This window comes from Acomys russatus, chromosome 23, assembly GCF_903995435.1.
Source record: "Acomys russatus chromosome 23, mAcoRus1.1, whole genome shotgun sequence".
NCBI classification, from domain to species: domain Eukaryota; kingdom Metazoa; phylum Chordata; class Mammalia; order Rodentia; family Muridae; genus Acomys; species Acomys russatus.
The window spans coordinates 39,260,850-39,279,276 of NC_067159.1; the positions used below are offsets into that span (position 1 = coordinate 39,260,850).

The 18,427-nt window shown below is 41.3% G+C and overlaps 1 protein-coding gene across 1 annotated transcript in view; it reads right to left on the minus strand.

The window, feature by feature from the left end:
• The window catches only part of Mttp (microsomal triglyceride transfer protein), a 40,944-nt gene extending 26,417 nt beyond the window's left edge, over positions 1–14,527 (minus strand). The window contains exons 1-3 of the mRNA XM_051165752.1: positions 14,361–14,527; positions 8,257–8,444; positions 6,653–6,796 (exon numbers count right to left, since the gene is read on the minus strand). Of these exons, the coding sequence (XP_051021709.1) occupies positions 6,653–6,796; positions 8,257–8,444; positions 14,361–14,421 (393 nt within the window). The 5' untranslated portion in view covers positions 14,422–14,527. The remainder of the gene's footprint in view (positions 1–6,652; positions 6,797–8,256; positions 8,445–14,360) is intronic.
• Positions 14,528–18,427: the final 3,900 nt, after the last annotated feature.

The window sequence follows — 18,427 nt, forward strand, 5'->3', positions numbered from 1 at the left end:
GAAGAACACCTAAGAGCATTCCTTTCCTTCACGTCACACATCTTTTGCCTGTAATTCTGCTTGAAACAAAAGCCAGCCAGTGAGTAAACGCTTCTTGGAAGAGAGTGACAATTGCCACCAATGGCAGTTAAGATTTCTGGAATGGTATGCTGTCTGTAGGCTATGGCAAAAGACCAGGTTTGCTCATGGATGACCAAGTTGTCCATGAGTGAAACACAGAGGGGCCAAAGTGTTTCCAGAGCACTGATGCTCTTTGGATAAAGGATGCTCGGAGGCTGGAGGGCTGGAGGGGTTGTCTCTACTGTACAACCTGCCCATGGCCACTGCTTAAGATTCTTGTCAGGAGACAGGGGAGGAGGTTGAAATGAGGAGAGGGTGATTTGGCAGGAATAGGGAGTGACTTGGCTTTGTTTTATCCTTGACATTTACTGGCACCATGTCTTACAGTGTTTTAATGAGTCAGTCCATCTGTAAGAAACAGGACAAATATAGAGAAGTTTGTACAGGACAGCCTATTGTTCTCACCTTGTGTTGACTTCAAACACATCACACGGTTCAGAAGCAGAGGACAGGTATGCCTTCCCTGTTAAGTTACTATGCTCTACAGACGCAGTGGAAGAACATTCCTGCTCCCTGCCCCATGCTCTACTATTTCACAGAAAGAAGAAAAAACAAAAACAAAAACAAAAAACAAAGAAGTTCAAACAAAATAGACAGCTCAGTAACATATGAATTTAACTAATACCCATCTGAATAATTCAACCTAACACTTTTCCCATGTTTTAGGAGACAATATTGTGCCTGAATTAACCATACAAGTGCCTCTGATCTCTATTTTTATTTCCTAGGCATACTGTGCCTAGTGACAGATTTTCTGGATATAGTTGTCTGTGTTCAGTTTAGTCACTACCCTGCCTGATCCTGAAGGGTTGAGATAGTGCTGTCTGTGCTGGTTAAAAGGGACCTGAACCCCTGGACGCCGGTGACTTCACTGTCTGAAAATCCAGGAATCCTATTCTCAAACAAGCCACTGGCTGTTTCTCAGATCCAAAGCTGGCTCTCTAAGGCTCTATATGGGAAAGTAGAGTTCCTCCCCTTAGCTTTAACAGTGTGGTCTCCAGGGCAAATGTCCAGGGAAGGATATATCTGGATATATGGCTACCAGAGGCTTGTCACTGGAGTTCTGAGGCCCAGGAGAGTCCGAAGTGCATAGACGGTGGTCATGTGTGTGTGTGACCAAGGAGGGTGACATTTTGGTCAGAGTCTTAAATGCTTCAGAAGCCATTAAACAGAGAAGCTAACCCACTATCCTATTAGCTTCCATGTCCTTAGCCCACAAAGACGTCATAGAGTTCTGTCTGAGCCTTGTATTCAGTCTACAAATCAGGTCCCGGGCTGTTCTACTAGTGATCTCTGTGACACCCATCTGGCTGCCTCTGTACTTAAGAAAATGATGCTGCAGCCTTTTTTTTTCCTAAGTAAGTAATCTGAAAAGCATAAACCTTGAGTCACAACCAAAAGTTTTATTTATTTTCTATTGGTATTTATTGTTTTTTCTACAACTAGAAAAGTGAACAAGCCTTTTGTTTTTTGTTTTGTTTTGGGTTTTTTGGTTTTGTTTGTTTCCTTTGTATGGCTGCAATTTCAGAAGCTAAGACTGTTCATTTTTAGAGGAGACCTATCTGACCCAAAGTGAAGATGACATTCTTCTTCATATTCATCAAACGTCAAAATTACTTAGCAATGATAATGTTAATAAATTAGAACTTTGAAGTTTGACCCATGTGACTGTCACATCAGTAATCTTAAAATCACTATTTCACAAGAGGAGCTGAGCATGTTTTATGGCATTGGGGCCATAAAGCTGATCACCTCATTTAGTTCTGAAATGGATTCTAAATACCCAAGTACTCAGGCCGTCCATCTGAATCTAGTCACCAGTTTCCAGAGAACAGCAAGCTAAGTTTTCCACACAAGGAACTCAGAGTGAGGCTAGGCAGGTAGGCAAGAAGGAAACATCTGGCATCATGTGGTCAAACCTGGAGCCATTATTTTTTAAACTATATTTTCTCCAGGAAGAAGACGCCTTCTTAATTCACGGGCACAATAACAGAAGGCAAGTTTACATCCATTGCCTAAACGACAAAAGAAGTTGGATTGATCCTGACAAATATCTTTGATATTTATTTAAGACAGAACATAGTTAAGAAATACTGTCTTGGGACAGAAGGAAAGAACGCATAAGTGAAGAAGAACTTGGAAGCGTCCAAGTTGGTGTTGACAGGTACCACACACAGCTCCTTTGCAGGATCCCTCAGTGAGTAGGAGCTGCAAAGCCAGATTTAGATAGCAGATCCACACCAGAAAAGAATGAAAAATGAGAGGCAAACTTAATTTCATCAATAGAGACACGCAAAAACAAGTGTGGAGTCCGGGAGTTGTCTAGTTGGCTGGGTTAGCATTTCAGATGAAGAATGACTCTGTGCTAAGAATAGCGGCCCCTTTCATCTGCCAGTATTAGTGAACTTAGCAGGAAATTACCTCGTCCCCTGCTTAGTTTATTCCAGGTACACAAAATCAGATCATGCCCAAACACTTAAATATGGGCATTGAGTGACTGTGGGAAAAATAAAACACACAATGAGTATGTATCTAAGTATTCTGTTAGGTTCTTTCACACTGTAAATATGGGAGCCTTAGATGGGGAGAGGAGAAAGGGGGGCTGGCTCTGGAAGATCAAAAAGATTCTCTTGAAATCCCAGGAATCTTGCATAGAATTTAATTTTGGCTTAGGGTAGAAATGTCCTCCAAGAAAATGGTTCATCAGCCATTTGTCTGCCTTCACAGTTTCTCTCCTTGTAATCTAAAATGACAATGACCTTTCTAACAGTGTTGTGGCCGGAAATTCCCTTTGGCTTCCTCTTAGTCTACAGTGTCAAGCCTTTTCCAAGTACTTTATTATAATATATATTATATATATGATGTTAAATATATATACATATATATTTAAATGTACTTTAATCTGTGGCTACAGCAAACCACCCTAGACCACAGCACCCACTGGGCTGGCACATTTGTGTCACTGAAATAGTGATGTGGCAGCTTCCTCCAGCCTTTGATCAGCGAGGGCACCTAGTTCTTGTGTGTGTGTGAGTATGTGTGTGGGTAAAGAGACTTTGTACTTAGCTTCCGGCAACGGCACTGTAAAATGATAGGTTGTGGTTAAGATCATAAATGCAATTAATATTTAATGGACTCAAGAAGCTTGCCACTTTGGAGGCCCAGAGAAGAAAATGATTGTGTTTTGTGTTAATAAAGCTGAGCCATATGCAAATCAAATAAGTGAATTCATATGGTGAAATCGAAATAAAGAGTTTTCCAAGTCAGCCCAGGAGGGTTTGCAATGAGAGGACAGTGGAGTAGAGCAGCTGGGGCACAGACTTTGCTTCGTGTGCCAACTTCATGACCTTCTCAAAACTCTAGTTCCTCATGTCACCAAAGGATGATGACAACACAGCAGCCACCTCCTAGGTCTGTGACTAGCACAGGAGCCAGCGTTCAGAGTGTCTACAGGCAGAGCTCAGCTCACTGGAAGCTCTGTCTTCCCTTTACTTACCACTAACCCCATCCCAAGCGAGTTTGGCTTATTTGGCCTCAAATAAACTCTTGTGTTCGTCCCGTTACTTTGCACTCATTGAATTTTCACCATAAGCAAGTTGCTGAATGCACTGAGAGAAAGATGTAATGGCTGGACAGAAGACAGAGAGAGCTGGAATGTCTGTGACAAACACTTCAGTAGAAATAATCTCAAGGGGTAGGGGACATGAGGAAAGCTTTATGTACGAACCAGTCAACACAAGGCAGAGGTACTCTGGGAAAGGGAAGACGTACATTCGGCAGAGAGTAGAGGGACTGGACTATAAACAGGATTGGCCATTTTCTCTGCTGAAAGCTATAAATTAGCAACAAATACAGATGTTTAGAAGGAAAATGGGAAGAACTAGGAATGGGTTTCCAAGTACCAAGAGTGTGGTGAAGTCAAATGCTTGCTTCCCGCTGACTAAGAGGGTGTGAATGTTATTGAAGAAAGGCAGACATGTGAGCAAAGCTTGAATCACAGTAAAGATTCAAGTAGTGACTCCATGAAACTGAAAAGCTTCTATAAAGCAAAAGACATGGTCAACAAAACAAAACGACAGCCTACAGTCTGGGAAAAGATCTTCACTAACCCAAAACCTGACAAAAGGGTTAATATCCAAGATATATGAAGAACCCAAAATATTAAACACCAACAAACCAAATAATCCAATTTAAAAACGGGGTACAGAGCTAAACAGAAAATTCTCAATAGAGAAATATCAAATGGCCAAGAAATACTTAAAGAAATGCTCAACATCCTTAGTCATCAGAGAAATGCAAATCAAAACAACTCTGAGATTCCATCTTACACTCCTCAGAATGGATAAGATCAAAAACTCAAGTGACAGCACATGCTGGCAAGGATGTGGAGAGAGGGGAACACTCTTCAATTGTTGGTGGGAGGGCAAACTTGTATAACCACTTTAGAAATCAATCTGGTGCTTTCTCAAAAAATTGGGAGCAGCTCTACCTCAGGACCCAGTTATATCACTCCTGGGCATATACCAGAAAGATGCTCCACCATACAACAAAGACATTTGCTCAACTATGTTCATAGAGGCTTTATTCATAATAGCCAGAATCTGGAAACAACCTAGATGTCCCTCAACCAAAGAATAAATAAAGAAACTGTATTATATCTACACAATGGGATTCTACTCAACTATTAAAAACAAGGAAACCTTGAAATTTGCAGGCAAATGGATGGAGCTAGAAAAGATCATCCTGAGTGAAGTAACCAGACCCAGAAAGACATGCATGGTATATACTCACTTATAAGCAGATATTAGCCACATAATACAGGATAAGCACACTACAATCCACAGAGCTAAAGAAGTTAAATAACAAGGAGGGCCCTATGGAGGATGTTTAATTCTCATTTAGAAAGGCAAATAGCATAGACACCAGAAGTGGTTGAACGGGACGGCAGTCTACCATAGAGGTCCTCTGAAAGACTCCACCCATCAGGGGACCGGAAGAGATACTTAGATGACAGTCAAACTTTGGGGTAGAGTGCAGGGAGTCTTACAGAAGAGTTGGGGGATAGAAGGACCTGGAGGGGACAAGGAGCTCCACAAAAAGGACAAAGGAGCCAACAAATCTGGGCCAGGGTGGGTGGGGAAGGAGGCCAAGGACCATGCCTAGTGAGGACCTAGACCCCCTGCTCAGATGTAGTCCATAGGCAGCACAGTCTCCTTGTGGGCCTCATAATATGGGTCATAGGGGCTACCTCTGACATGGACTCTGGTGCCCACTTGTTGCTCACTTCCGCCCAGTAGTGTGGCCTTGCCAGGCCACAGAGGAAGAAGATGCAGGCCATCCAGATGAGACTTGATAGGCTGGGGTCAGATGATAGGGGAGGAGGGCTCTCCTTTTCTGAGAACTTAGGGAGGGAGGGAGAGGGTTTGAGGGAGGAAGAGTGGGACCAGGAGGAGATAAGGGAGGAGACTATAATTGGAATGTAAAGTGAATAAATTAAAAATTAAAAAAATTTTAAAAATATTCAAGTAGTGGTGAAAGACAAAGGTGTTCTGAGATACTGGGGCTCATTTTCTGTGTGAGGCCAGCACATGCCTGCCTCTGAGTCCTTCCTCAGAAGTTCATAACATAAGAACGTGCATCTTGTTTGCAACTGAGGTTCCTGACGTTTTTACATCCAAGTACTTCTCGTCGTTATTTTGAGTGCAGAAAGCTGAACTTTGGAGATATGGAAATGAAAACTGCTACTCTCCCTGTCACCTGATTTGTTTTTCTACTTCATGACTGAACTCGAGCTTCCAGCTTCCCTACATGAGTAAAATAGCAGCAACTTTCCTAAAACAGACTATGGAATGCCTGATAATTAACTGATCACAATTGCAGCTCCAACATATTAAGACCTAAAATAGGTTAGACTTAAGTAATAAAACTTCTGAGAGCGTTTAGAATTTCCTTACTGGGATTCTAGATGGATATTACAATATTCATTTGTCATTTTGCTATGCGTAATGCTTTTTCCAAGTCATATTTATAAAGAATGCCTAAATATTTTGAAAGCTGCTGTGTGTTCAGTGTGACACAGCAAAACGTCAGTTTTGTACTTTTCCCAGATAGATATCATCACAAATTAATATTATTTATCTAGGCTCTAACCTTTCATTCTAGTCTACCTACTTTCCTGAATTTATGCACTCAAGTGTGCTGTGATGATTTTCTGTGTTACACTAGCTCTGTAACCCTTCCTGATTTAATATTTAATAAGAGATGCACTTTAGAAATGGTGTTTCTCCGCTATAAGCCAATATGTCATTAATGAGAGAGAGGGAGAGAGAGAGAGAGAGAGAGAGAGAGAGAGAGAAGACTGGGTGGGAAACAGAATTCAGGGCATGATTTAATTTACTTTGGGGACTTTGTCCCTCGATTCTTGAGATGATGTCACTGAAAATAAAGGCAGCAGCAATACGACTCCCTCGGAGCAGCACCTGCTGAAGGGAGCACAGTAGGCAACAACGGGAAACAAGCTCAGAGCCTCTACCTTGCCCCGGACGAGATGGAGAAGTATGGGCCTCTGCAGAGCCTCCAGGTTGTCCTTTCCTATGATTTTAGCTGTGGTTTTGTCTTTGAAGACACTCTTCTCTCCTCTCTGCTGATTGACATTTTCAACATTGACAGCCGTTATCTAAAGTCAAGGAAAGAAAGCTATTAGAGAAAAAAAAATCCCACATCTGTCTCTTGAAAAATACAGCGGTAAAGAAGACTGATGGAGATTGTCGTCTTTCTTTTTCTTTTTCTTTCTTTCTTTTTCTTCTTATTTTGTTTGTTTGATTGATTTTTTTGTTTGTTTTGTTGGGGTTTTTTTGTTTTTGTTTTTTGGTTTTTTGAGACAGGGTTTTTCTGTGTAGCCTTGGCTATCCTGGACTCGCTTTGTAGACCAGGCTGGCCTTGAACTCACAGCGATCTGCCTGTCTCTGCCTCCCGAGTGCTGGGATTAAAGGCGTGCGCCACCACTGCCTGGCCTAATTGTCGTCTTTCAACCCTTGATTCATAGAATTTGTTACTCAAAGTTTACTCGAAAAGCACCTTAACCAACTAAGGTGCAGAGCCTCACCATGTCTTCCCCTTTAACAGAATGGAGAAGGTATTTAATGTTGGGAAATCTAACTAGTCAAAATAATGTGATCTTGAGTTATATCATCTATGACTTGAATTTGGCTCTTTTGTGTCATCGTCACTTTTCTAACTTGTTTCAACAGCTTCTACCTGCCTCTTCACTCCCCTGTCTGTAGTGTGTCTGCAAGGGTCTCTCTCCATCCCACATCCTCATGTATGAAATGGAGAGTGAGCAGCAGAGTCACAGAACAAGGATGTAGGCAACGTTTTCTGAGGGAAAGCTTGCTGTTCTAGTGATAAATGACTCGGAGAAATGGATATTGATGTCTTGATCACTTGAGAACACAACAACCACTAGAGACATCCAATGAAACAGCAAGGGATTGGCAGCTGGGTTGCAATAAACCACTATAAAGAACATCTAAAGCCATCTGTTCCGAGTACTTGGTCCAGTGCATCTATATGACGCTAACCTAAAGAAGAGCTAACTAACTTTAAAAGGAATCCATTGATGTCAGGTTCTTGAAATTACAATGTATTAACATTGGAAAAAATTCTCAGCTGACCAAATGCTGTCATTCTATAGAGTGCTTGGTTCCTTCTAGAAGAGGCTCTGTCCCTTGTTAGCAATTCCACCTGTTAAATGGGGCCTCTCCTAATGCATCTCCATTTCAGTCTCCAGGGTTCCTAGCATGACATGCATGGGAAATGCCTTCCTCCCAGGACTCTTGGGATGTATTCCAATACAATGTCCTTTTCATATTAAGATGCTGTCTGGAACTGGAGATCAAACTCCATTACTCAGTAGCATGGGGCACGTATCTCCTAACAGCCTGCTCCAACAATTTGGAGAAAGCTCACTATTAATCAGCAACAATTTCAGAATTCTGAGTGTGTCACTTGTTTTTTTGTGAAAGATAACAAGCCAAGCATAACCAAGAGCACAAAACAAATGCTTCTGGACGGCACGTTTCTGATATCTAATCTTAGTGTAGTCTTGCGTGTTTCGTTTTGGTAGAAAATGCCCACCGTGACTTGGATCAGTTGGTCATCGTCACCATCAGGATTCCTCCACAGCAACACGACGTCCACATCAGATGAGATCCTGTAGCCCACGCTGTCCTGCAGTTTCCCTTTGCTCCCGTCAAGAAACACTTCAGTGGAGTATGTGAGCTTGTAGAGTCTCTCATTATTTAATGAGAGACCAGTTGTGTGACCTGCATTAGAGGAGGACACAGGTCAAGTTTTAGTTGTCAGGCACCTGTCGGGCCAGAGGACATACTGTCTTACCACCACTGCGTTCTTCCATCTCCCTGGGGCTCAGTGGAGCTTAACAAGCACCTGCTGAACCAAAGATGTGTGCTTCTCCATCTACTAAAAGCAGTGACTTAAAACCACACACACACACACACACACACACACACACAAACAAAAACAAAAATCCTGAAACTAAGTTAACTGATGAATATCCAAACAAGACTCTGTTATAGAAAACATTGTATGAATTATCAGGTCATCACTAAATTGCCCTGTTTGGACAGTAATTCAGTCTTAGAGCCTCACTCACGTTACTTTCAATCATGTGAATATACGATCAAGCAGAGGTCTTGGCGGGGTTTGCTTTACAAATTGAGTAAAATTTTATATGCTTGGGTGATTTTGCCTATGCAGCTATGTACACCAAATGCACATAGTACCCAAGGAGGCCAGAGGAGGTCACTGGATTTCCTGGAACGGGAGCTACATTCAGTTATAAGCTGCTACATGGGAGCTGGGAACCAATCCCAGGTCTTCTGGAAGAGCAACAAGTGTTTTTAACCAAACCACAGAACCACCTTTACCGCACCATAGTTAATATATTTAAAATTCCAACAGCTAAAAAAGTGTTACTCATCAGAAAGACAGTGCTTTCATGTGTATACTTGCTCCGTTTAAAGACTGTTGTTTTCTCTATAAGCTTAATTATCAAGCTTGTCCAAAATCACTTGGGGGTTGTGGTAGTTTCATCTTGTAATCCCAGTGCTTGGAAGATTGAAGCAGGGAAATACCTGTGAGTTTCAGGGTAGCCTGGGCTATATAATCATTCCAGGCCAGCCTGGTCTACCTAATGAGTTTCATGTTTACCTAGGCCACAATGTGAGACCATGTTTCAAAAGAATTAAAATTTGAAATTAATTAATTAATTACTTTAAAAAAACCTGTACCCAGGTATATTATCGTGTAATAATTTTTAAAAGAAAATTGAAAAATTTAAGAACCACCTATAGGGAAGCTTAAAGTAACTGTGACTGAAAAAAGACAATTACATAAAATCTTAACAGGGGATTAAACTTGATATTTAATATTAAATAGTATATAAGTCTATATTGGTAGCCACCCCCACCAAAACAAAAATAAAAAACAGAGAAGTTCACACAGTTTCCAGTTCAGTTTAACTCATTCCCAAGACATGCAAAGAGATAGTAGGTTCAAATTTTTCTCAGCAACAAAAAGTTTATGATCACATAAGCTGGCTTGTGTATTTTCTGAGTGTTGTTCACTAGATACAATGAAGAAAGATTCAGTAAGGATATTCTTCCTTGGGGCTACTGGGGTTGCTTTGTTATTTAACTCTAATAGAAAGTCATAATTTATTTTCTCCTTAAGAAGTATGTAGATATCCAGGTGTAGTGGTACATGACTTTAATCCCAGCACGTGGGAAGCAGAGGCAAGCAGATCTCTGTGAGCTCGAGGCCAGCCTGGTTTACATCAGATACTGTCCACTCATCCCATGCAATATATAGTCTCCAGAAAAAAAAAAAAAAAAAAGAGAGAGACCAAGCCATGTTGCCTCACGATTATGTGTGATGACACTCATAACAGTCTAATAATGTCAGCCTTGTTCTGGTGTTATTTATTTGTCTGTTGAGATAGAGTCTCATTATGTAGCCGAGGCTAGCCTGGAACTTTTCTTTTTCTTGCCTTTTTTTGCTGCAGGTGCTTGGATTACAGTTTTGCACCACCACCTCTGCCTCTGAGATGGGCATTACTAATCTTCATTAGACAAAGAGAAGGGAAGGACACAGGGAATACACAATTTGCCTAGGGATGCTCAGGTGGGTAACAATGGCAACGCGATGGGAACTATAGCTGTCCGACTCTAGAGGCCATGCTCTTACGTTTACTACACTCCTCTGAATTTTTATATTTATTTCTCTTTCATTCCTAGGAAAGGAGGCAGGAATTCATTCTTTCCTTTAACAAGGATGCTCTGAGAAACTCCTATGACATGGGCAATTTTCTAGAGTCAACAGCCATGCCAATGAACACGGAGACAGATGTTCTACCCTTGTAGAGTTAACATTTAGATATGAATGAATACTATAGAATGACATTCATGCCAATGGAGACAAGTCTAATAGGAAAGAGGCTGGGTAGGGCTCTGTGGGGCAAGGACAGCTTCACACTGGCCATGTGTGCATCTGCAGCAAGAGTCACCCTCTGCCCTTCCCACTCCCATTCTCACAAAGTGCAAAAGCCCAGAAGAGATCTTATGCAGGCCCAAGAGCAGCAAGGAAGGGACTTAACTAAATGAACAACACAGCAGAGGAAGGCGAAGTTAAATAGGAACATCTGGGCGTCAGGGGGACTTGGGGGACAAGTCCACGGGCTTAGAGTTTGACTTGGTGAGATAGGAAGCAGAAAGAGGTTTTTCTGTTGTTGGGGTTTTTTGTTTGTTTGCTTGTTTGTTTGGTTTGGTTTGGTTTGGTTTGGTTTTTTGCCTGAGTTCCATGCTCTGACAAACATTCCGAAGGAGGACTGTAAGGGTTTCAGTAAGAACCCAGAAGAGGCAGGTGACAGATGAGCGAAAGCCAGTTAGCACACAAAACAAAGTGTGAACATCACATTGGACAAGCCTGAGGCACGAGATGTAGAGGAAGATGGTGTCAAGAAGACATTGAAGGAGACGCAGTCGCTAACTCTGTCGGCTGCTTCTTCCTCCGCCTCGTTTGCATTCTAACTTGGTCCCCCACAGCAGTTCAAACACTGCTTTATGGCCAGGAAGGATATCTTGGCCAGAAAGACTCTTTTTTTTTTTCTTTCTTCTTAGTAACGTCTATCAAATCCCATATAGGTCACAACAGTACAGTGTGCTGTCTTATCTAATCCTGACAGCAATTGTGAAAGGTAAGCAGTGTGAGAGAGCTGACAAAGACTGACTCCAAGTTCAACCCCCGCACACAGTGCAGACTTTGAAGTTTAGGTTTTATGAAATCTGAGTTTATGGACTACACGAAGGTGCCCTCTGATGAGAATCGTGATGGAAAACGTGTAGGAGGGAGTATTTCTTGAGGTCCGAAGTGTTCAAAACTACTGTGCTTTCTTGATTTTACTTTACCAGGAGCAAGGAACATCTGACAGATGAGCTCCTGACCGTGCTAGCATGATGAAGCCCAGAGCAGGATCGGCCCTGCTCTCCCACAGCTTCTCCTACCTTGTTCAACAGGCCTCCAGGGTCTGTCCATTTCACCAAAGTTTAAGATGCTCCTAATAACTAGCCTGTGCTCCAGTGTTACTTGCCAGTCCTTCCTTGGCATTTCTCTGTTTATGTTGTCCAGGGCAACATAAACATATCGGATGCCCAGCAACACTGGGCATCCAATACATCATTGACTTAAAGTCTGAGAGTCTAATAGAAAAATGTAAGGCAGCAGGAAGGATGGGATGTGGGTGTGTGTGTGATTAATGCAAGTGGACTAAGACTTGGGGGAGGGGGGCCAGGGCCTGAGTGAAGCCTGGAAATGAAGAAGCCAATAGGAAGTATCGGGGTGACAAAACAAATAGAAAGTAAAAGCCCCCCATTAACAAAACCCAAGTGTGCACTGATATCAGAACCACAATCAGGCAGGTACACCTACAACAGGTGGGGAGCCTTGAGCCTCTGAGGTTCACACTCAGTAAGTCCGATGGCCGTCCACACCACCCCTCCTCCTACGGTTAGTAAGAAGGTAGAGTCGTCTCATGTCATTTGCTGGCTTTGTATCAATCGTTATGAGGGCAGAGAGTCTACAAATCCTGGGCCTCTAATACCAAAGGCTACTCCATGTAAATGGAGACAACTACGTCCTATATTATACGCTTGTGATATTCAGCATAAGAAAGCCTTTGAAATAAAATGAAATGAAGACACTCCCGTGGAGAATCGTAGACCCCTAGGCCCGTCGCTTGCTCAGGTCCTTGTAAAGCCTTGGAAGAGGGCCTTCGCAACCTGTACTCACTCCTTATCTTCCCTCAGTGACCTTTGTAAGCATAAGATATTTTTGTAATGTTTTCTCAAAGACGGACTCTCAGTTGCACAAGCCTTGGGTTCTGAAAAATCTGGATTTGTCATTGAGCTTGTACACAACAAACTGTCAGGCTCTCAGCCACACTTTCCCCATGCGCAGGTGGCGTGCCTGCATGCTGCTGGTGTGGGGTGTGTGAGGTATGTGGGGGGTGTGGGGGGTGTGGTGTGTGTGGGGGGTATATGTGTGTGGTGTGATGTGTATGTGTGTCTGGTGTGTGTGTGTGTGTGGTATGTATGTGTGTGTCTGGTGTGTGTGTGTGGTGTGTGTGTGTGTGTGTGTGGTGTGTGTGTGTGTGGTGTGTGTGTGTGGTGTATGTATGTGTGTGTGTGGTGTGTGTGTGGTATGTATGTGTGTGTCTGGTGTGTGTGTGTATGTGTGTGTGTGTATGTGTGTGTATGTGTGTGTGTGTGTGTGTGTGTGTGTGGTATGTGTGTGTGGTGTGTATTTAGTTTTTAGTTTACAGAATGGGAATTAAACAAGAAGCCACAATAATGACTATATCTCCATTACTTTTTCTTCAATATAATCACGGTATGATTTACAAGTGTTTTTTTCTACCTAAGCAAGAGCTATATCTTAAACACTAATGATTTTTGAAAGCACTTAAAATACTGCCTCTAGTTTAAGAACATATTTGCTCAGGTAAAATAACTGAGTTATAGTACTCTACATATTTTTGTAGTAATTTAGTCCCTTTTCATGTAGAAATTTCACACACACACACACACATACACACACACACACAATCTTGAGACAAACTTTGTTTTATGACCGAAAGCCGAATTTATCCCAAACATATTTTTAAGAGTTTACGTGTTTTTATTTTATGCCAACCACTCAGGGCACATAGTACTAGAAGTTGGTCGCCACCATGAAAGACTGCCCATAGATCATTGGTGTTAACAGTCTAACTATGTAACAGTATGAACTATAAAAGGTGACATCTTTATACCAGGTAACAATCTGAAACCCAAACAGTTTATAAGTTGGTGGGTTTACAGAAGACTTCAAATCAGTACATTTTACACACTACTTTGAAACCATTCCTTGTGAAATGCTTCTCCTCTTGTGTTTTCCCGATGTTATCAATTCATATATTTTTAAAGTAATTTTCATCTTAAAACAAAAACTATTAACCAGTAACACTATCTTTTAAAGATGTCTTATTTCTTAAATCCATATTATATAGCTTTATTTTCTTTAATTCACTGACTTGAGTTATTCTACTTCTTTGAAAGCCAACAGAATTCCCAACATGCTTTACCATTTCATTCACAATTCTTTGGCAATCAAATGCCCATTTTATTTTCTTTTTTTTATAGTCTGATTCTTCTTGGTGTTTCATTGCTAAGCAACTAGAAGGAAATTTCAGGACTGGGCTTCTAAAATCCTATTTTACAATTCAAATGACTTCTGTGTGTCCATCAGCAGCAGGTCACAATAGCTCACATCTTTTTCCAGCAGTGAGAACTGAAGAGAGAAACGCTGCTCTGGGGGAGCAGGGGAGGGGATGGCGGGCTGAAACGAAAAGGGGCCTCCATTTTTGTAAAATACACCCAGAAATGAAAATTGTTTTCATTTCTACTTAGTCACTTTCCCTCCAGATATTCCAGTCTTATGTACTTTCAAAATTTGTGTAGTTAGCAACTCTTTCAATACACACACACACACACACACACACACACACACACACACACACACACAGAGAGAGAGAGAGAGAGAGAGAGAGAGAGAGAGAGAGAGAGAGAGAGAGAGAGAGAGAGAGAGAGAGATCTCCAGGTTAGGACACAGCAACATAAACTCACCTTTAACAGAAGCAGAATACGAGGAAAAGAAGCAAAGGAAAAGCACGGCTAGCAGGATCATGCTGCCCGGCTACCCTCTACTGCATCCAGTCCCCAGGAGTCGCTGAGAAGCGGACTCTTCTGGTGGCAGCCAGCAAGGAAGTGACCCTCCTCAGAATCTGCGACAACAGTGTTTATCTATAGGGGAAAGGTCAGATTCCAAACTCCAAAATCAGGACCTAAGTTCATGAAAGGGCTCAATTAATGATTAAACGTAGGTGGGCTGTATACTCTTCAGTCTCTCGCTTTGAAGAAACTTGTTTCACTCAAGAAGGAAAATCAAGAAAGCTTTCATCTCGCACTCCAAACTAAACCAGGCCACAGTGTTTGGGGGAAGGGGGACCTGGGACATGGGGTAAAAACAAAGCAAGCCAGTAAGCAAACAAATAGAAAACCCCTCTGGTTGTGATACTTTTCTGCTCAAATCCATAATCATCGCCGAAGCTGGCATGTTCCTCTAATTTATATATAAAAAAGTGGTGAGGTCCCATTAGTCCCAACCTCATTGAACCCGAATGAGCCAGAATCCACTGTCTATTGTTGGTTTTGAATTTCTATACTATTCATAAACCATTATAAAGATGACTCTTAATTTTAGAATTTAAACTAAGTCATACCACTGCTGGTAAAGATAACACTGGGTGTAGACCTTTCACCCCTAAAATGTGTATGGTTGTTTTCATATGTGAGAAAATGCAGGGGTTAGAGCAAACCAGCACTGCCGTTGTTACTGTGTTAGTAGGCCAACTGTGGCCACCGGTTTGTAATGACAGGTAATATCCGTTTGGGTCCCCAGACTGGTCAGCCAGAGTCCTGTCCTCTCTGAGGTACATTTCTAAGAAGAGACTCAGAGGTAAGTGCCAGTTCTTACCATGTTTGCAGCTGAATGAATTATATGTGGGAAATCTCTTTAAAGTGAATTCCCTGCTCAGGCTCAGGACTCAGAAGCTGACCCAGCCAACACTTGTCACTAGAAACTTCCTCCAGAGTCCTGATAGAAACATAAACGCTTCTAAAATAAAGTGGCTTGGTGTGCGTGTGTGCGTGTGCGTGTGTGTGTGTGTGTGTGTGAGGTATGTATGTGTGGCAGGGTTAGAAAAAGAAGTCTGCAACAAGGGTTAATGGAATGTCTTTGAAAATACCCACGGCCATGTTTTACGTGTAAAATGGGTTCTTAAATTTATCCTGGTTCCTCCGAAAACCTGCCACTCTCCAAACCTCAAGCTTAGATCTCTTAGGCAGCTTAGGGAAAACGATAGCTGCAAAGTGAAATGCAAAATTCAAAAACAAAACAAAACTCCAAATTTAAGCATTTATTTTGAAGTGTGTTTTCACATTCAAAAATTGAAAGGTGAAAATTATTTTAGTCTCCTCTTGAGAGTAGAACTTCATTTGTTATCACCGTGTTTCCTGGAGCCAGCGAGCCAGAAAAGGGCACGCACATGTATTCTCTCTCTCTCTCTCTCTCTCTCTCTCTCTCTCTCTCTCTCTCTCTCTCTCTCTCTCTGTCTCTCTCTCTCTCTGTCTCTCTGTCTCTCTCTCTCTCTCTGTCTCTCTCTCTCTCTTACTGTCTCTCTCTCTCTGTCTCTCTCTGTCTCTCTCTCTGTCTCTCTGTCTCTCTCTGTCTCTGTCTCTGTCTCTCTGTCTCTGTCTCTGTCTCTCTGTCTCTCTCTCTCTCACTCATTCACACACACTCACACACACACAGCTTTACTAGAAAAGAGCTTGTGGCCATAGGTGTCCCTATACATTGTAATGTTAAAGTGCTTGTCGTTTTCTTCAGTTGCTGTTGTTGTCACTATACTTCATTTTTGAGATAGCACTTTGCTATGCAGCCCTGGTGACCCAGAACTTGCAGTGTAAAAGAGGATGGGTTTCCACTCACAGTGATCCTCTGTCTCTACCTCCCAAGTTCTAGGATTAAACACATGTACCACAATGGCATCTTTGTTTTAATTTGAATGCATCTCCAAAAGTGTTCACAATGTTAGATAGGCAAAGAAAGCCTTATAGTCACTTACACCCATGTTCGTATTTATTTTAATAGAGAACCATTTTGCATCTTACTCAGGTGTATAATAAATACGTTGCATTTTCATCTCAGAGTCACGGTCACACATACTCACAGCCATTGTTAGACTATGTGGTGTGTGATACGTGTCTCTTTGGGTAAAGTTCTAGTAGTTGTCAGGCATTTGTATCAGAGTCCAACCAATAAAAGGCATATCACTATTACCTAATCAAGTGAGTGCTGTTTCATTTGAGCATTTGATTTCCCCTACAAAGCACTATATTCAACTATCACTTCATCATCACAGGACACAAATAGGCTGCTTCTGTTGGTCCTAACATCATTGTTTATATTTGGCTTATATAGTTCTGTTTTTACAAAGACATTTGAGAAAAGACTCCTCATGATTGTCTCACTGAGATAAGAACGCCTAACACTTTCATCTTCAGGGAACTCTGTGTGGCACGAAGTAGCCGTCTGTGTTGCTCTAGCACACAGAACAAACAGTGTACAATATATGGGAGCGATGTCTCCTAAACTCACCAGCTATTTTGCATGGCACACAAAGCAGGAAAGAATGGCAAGCACAGCAATAAAATAACAAAAGCTGGTATCAATACTATAGTTTACATTTGGCCATCACAACAGTCATTTCCTCTTGGCTCAGGTTAATTGATTAAAAACTACTTTAAAGAATAAAGAAAAATGAAACTTAAAATGAGAAATAAAATATCTTTGGCTATTTAAAAAATATTAAAGTTGGGGTGGCAGAAGAAACTGAATTTTTGAACATGGGATGAAATTGTTATTAATTGGGGTTGTCCTCTCATAGGACTATGGCGATTTAGTATGGAAGTTAACAGAACATTTGTTTTTGTGATGCATACTCCTGGCTGACAGTACAGAAGTACACCGATCTGCACTGGTCAGCACAAAAGCAGACAACACATTTTAAAACAACACTGCTGCCACAAACCCCTTTGGTGGCACCTAACCCTGCCATACTATCACGCTGCCTTGACAAATGAGGAAACTGAAATTAGCGACAGAGGACTGAAATCCGAAGTGCAGGTGTGTCCTGTGGGGTACCATAGGTTGCTAGGAGTTACCTTCGTTCCCTAGATTAGAAGATCATGAACTTTAGCCCACTGAAGGTTGAGAGGAAATAAGTTACCCTATGAGATATAGACGTGGCAAGTCAGCCCTGAGAAGTCTATTGGTGTCATCAGAACATTTTGCTCTGTCCTAAGAAAGAATGTGGCACGGAAGGAAGGAAGGAAGGAAGGAAGGAAGGAAGGGAGGGAGGGAGGAAGGAAGGAAGCAAAATTTCAGACACTTTAAGCCGATCTTAGAAGCTGTTTTAAAGTGTGATGGCATTTGTCATCTAGTAAGGAATTTAGCAGTTTGGCAGAATCCTGAGAAACATACTTCGTTAAGAACTTTCTTATAGTTCCATGCCGTCTTTCACACTAAGGATGGTAGAATATATTTCAACAAATATTGTTAAAGATTTTTTGTTAAAATAGAGAAATATTAAACTATTAACTTTAATGAATGTAAATTTGAGGCTTAAACATGAGGCAGTTGGAATCTAAGATAAAAACAGTCTTTTTTTCAAAACAGAGTTCAGCAAACATACATAAACACATATACAGATGTTTATGAATAATCAGAAAAACCTAAGAGGTTTCTAATGGCATGTGTGGTCACTTATAACTGGGTTGATAGACTGAAGAGAACTAGCAAAAGTGATTTCAACAGATGAGTATAAAGAAAATAAAATTTTAATTTTGATAGAAATAATAAAATAATTTTATTGTACTTCTAAAGATGGAATTTTCAGGCCTAAAATAAAATATTGGGTAGAGGTACAAATTTTTACTTTTAAACGTGTACAAACTATAGCTCAACTATATTTAAAGTCAAATGATTTACAGGGATAAACATATGAATTAATTTTTAGCGGAACATGAAGCCAATAGTTTTTAAGTAACTACCAAAATAAAATAAAGATACA